At 41.2% G+C, this 3,305-nt stretch overlaps 1 protein-coding gene across 1 annotated transcript; it reads right to left on the bottom strand.

The window, feature by feature from the left end:
• Positions 1-1,289: 1,289 nt before the first annotated feature.
• On the bottom strand, positions 1,290-3,028 carry Gapt (GRB2 binding adaptor protein, transmembrane). Its single transcript, XM_059276650.1, has one exon. It carries the CDS (start codon positions 2,676-2,678, stop codon positions 2,202-2,204), a length of 477 nt encoding a protein of 158 aa, XP_059132633.1. The 5' UTR covers positions 2,679-3,028; the 3' UTR covers positions 1,290-2,201.
• Positions 3,029-3,305: the final 277 nt, after the last annotated feature.

Below are 3,305 nucleotides of genomic sequence, written 5' to 3'. Positions count from 1 at the left end.
AAGTCCCATAGTCTGTTATATATTCCCTACCCCCATCAGGTGGTTCTTGAACCCTCTCTCCCCCATAAAGCTCCAGCCACATCCTTTCCTTTATGTTCTAAGATCACCATGAACTCCTTCATGTCTTTCTGACATATTAGCCCATCCTTACCCCTCTACACACCATATTTGCATGTCCCCTTTCCACCCTTAGCTCTCAGCTTAAGTGTGTTCTAAGAGGCCTCCATTGACCATTCACTAAACTTAAATTCTCTTTTCTATTTCACCTCACTTCTCTAAAAAGTAGATTGTCCTTTATTTTTCTCTTCCTTTCTTTTATTCCCTCTTCAAAGCACTCACTATCATCCTTACTTCTGTACAATTTGGAGTCTAGTTGGGGAAAGAAGGTTTTTCAGTTTAATAAAGAAAATATAAGATAAATAATTGAACAGGTGCTGCCAAAACACACACACACACACACACACACACACACACACACACACACACACACGGTGGGGGTGGAGAACTAGATGGGACATTGAGGCATTACAGAGATAGTAACTTCAGATGTCTGTAGCCTTGGAACTAAGGTCTGAGTTTCAGAGGCCTGCAGAGCTGGTACCTAGAACTCAGAATAGCTCTTGTCTCTTGATGGTACCCAGGGAGGATCTGAGAGCTAACCCTCTGTTTCTAACAAAGGATGCTGTCTGGCTGGTGTGGACATCCATGAAAGAGAGGGATAAGGCTAGGAGAAACTAGGAACTACACACAGCTGGCAATGCTGGAGTCAAACATATGCTTGCAGAGAGGACGAGGAGGAACAAATTCCTTTTGATTCCAGTTCCTCAGAAAACTTCTTGTCAGCAAAGCTCAGTAAAGATTCACCCAGCAAAAGTAGCAGTCTTCTGGATACCCAGCCAAGTAGTGCAGAGCATCCTATAAAAGCCTATGCTTAAAGGTGAGATATCCATAGTTTCATAATGAACATGTTATTTGTTTATTGTCTTTTCTTTTTGTGTAGAAAGTATATACTCAAGATCGATCGATCTCTCTCTCTCTCTCTCTTCCTCTCTTTCTTTCTCCCTTTCTTCCTTTTCTTTCCTTCTTTCTTCCTTTCTTGGCTTGCTTATAACAATTCCTCTCTTCATCCCCCAACTGCCTAGTACAATTACAAATACTCTAATAAGTTAAAAACATTCAATAAATATTCATTAGATAGATTTGGAATTAGTGAATTTATTAATTTTTCTCAAAACTACTTAACAAAATGCAGGACATAATTTTGTCAATAAATCAAACTTTTAGTTCCTCATAGGATTTCTTTGGGATTAAAAGCATGTTAACGAGCCAGTTCCTTCCTATTCAACTGCAACTGAAGGTGTTCTCATACTATATTAATAATAACATGCATAGCAAATATTCATATCTTTAAATGCTCAAAGAATTAAACAGTCAGTAATATCTACAGAATATTGGAAATTAAAAAAGGAAACATAGGTTTCAAATGATTCCGAGGATGTTGGAGAAGTTATAATCCGAGGCAGGCTTGAGAAGGTGGACAGGAAACACCATACAGCAAAGAGAAGGGCTTGGCAGCTTTGAGACGATTTTGATACAAGCAACCAAGTCAGGGGTTAGGAGAAATAATCGCTGGGAAAGGAAATTGTAACTGGAAAAGTCATAAATTCTGGACTCAGGTTTTCGAGCTTTATGTCCTTTGCAAACAAAACATAAAATTATTTTTTTTGGCAAAGGAATGGTCTGGCGATCTAAGATGTTGTCTGAAGATCAATCTGCTGTGTCATAAGCTATTGAATGGATATAATTCAGAAGACCAGGGCAGACACGTGACTCAGGGGTTGAGCACTTACCTGGTGTGTGAAAGGCCTTGGGTTAGCGCTTAATCACAGCAAAACAAAAGAAGAAGACAGATGAATTGCTAGGAGACTGGCAATAATACTGAGCCTCAAAGATAATAAAGGAATGAAGGAAAGCTATACCAGCAAATATTTAAAAGGAAGAATTAATATAATACAGTACAGATTTAATCCAAGGCAGAGAGGGTTTCTAGAATTTGTGCACAGTGGTTCTCTTAGTGAGGAGTTATAAGGGCGGAGATAGGAAAGAGACCCGATTTCATCAGAATAATTTGATCATCAGTCCACTCAGAGGCCTGGTGATCATTTTTTTCCTGCAGCAATGAGTCTCAGCTCCTTGGAAAGCTAGTAAGAATCTGGAAGGATGTATATGTCTTCATCTTGAGGAGCAGGGGGAGGAGGGCTAGGCTTCTGGAAATTATAATAGAGGGCATCTGTTTGATTACCGTAGACATGCTCCTCAAGATTAGATGGCTGCGTGTTTTCATACAGCGCCTTCTCAGGTGGCTCTTCGGTGCGGGGAGGACCTACTTGCACATTTTCGTACTCGCCATGCATCCTATTTCTCTTGGAAGTAGACTTGTGGCCTTTGCTTTCCACGGAGGTTTTAGAGCTTGAGCAAATCTTGTGGTCACTCAAGCCAAGGTTTTTTGTGCAGTCATTATGTCTGCTGCTTCTTTGCATAAACTTCGGTAAGGTAAAGGGTGCGTTGTCCTGGCGCTTCCAGTGCCAGACACACCCAATTCCACAGACCAGCAAGAGTAGGAGGAGAGAAAGGCCGGCAGCCACGCCCATCGAGGAGCTCACAAAGCTTTTCAGCATTTCAGCACAGTGTTGTTCAGCGGCTCTGCATAGGGCTGATGAACTCACAGGCACGAGCAGACGCAATTTTCGGTAGCCTGTTGTGGTTCAAAGCCGAGTTTGGAGGCTTTCTGAGGCATTTCTTTTGCAGATCTGAAAGGTCATCACGTGGCAAAGTCCTGATGCAGCTGGAGGTGAGCTTGAACAGTCTCTGAAGATGGCTGTTACATCACCGTTCCTGTACACCAGAGCTGCATCCGGGGGAATTTTATTCCTCTCCACTTCTTTTTCTTTCAGTGAATCACAAAATGAAGCAGAGAACAATAGCACAGTAGAAACCTCAAGAAATTGGAGGTTGAGGAATCTGCTGTCCAGACACGGGCTATAAATTAAAAATTAAAAATATATTAACTGTATACTTAGTACCTGGTGGGATTATATATTTACTGTATCTACCAAACATGGGAAACATCACCATATTGTCAATCTTGGCTTTTAATATTGAGTGTAATATGAGCTATTTTGAGAAGAGAGTGAAGAATTCCCCGTCCCCTCCCCCCAGGGCTGGCTGTATTGTTTGTGATGATATGGTTGATGATTCAAGTCAATATAAGGTACTTCCAGCATTAGGAGCGACATGAAGAAACC

Source organism: Peromyscus eremicus, chromosome 11 (assembly GCF_949786415.1).
Source record: "Peromyscus eremicus chromosome 11, PerEre_H2_v1, whole genome shotgun sequence".
NCBI lineage: Eukaryota > Metazoa > Chordata > Mammalia > Rodentia > Cricetidae > Peromyscus > Peromyscus eremicus.
This window is presented reverse-complemented; position numbering and strand designations above follow the sequence as displayed.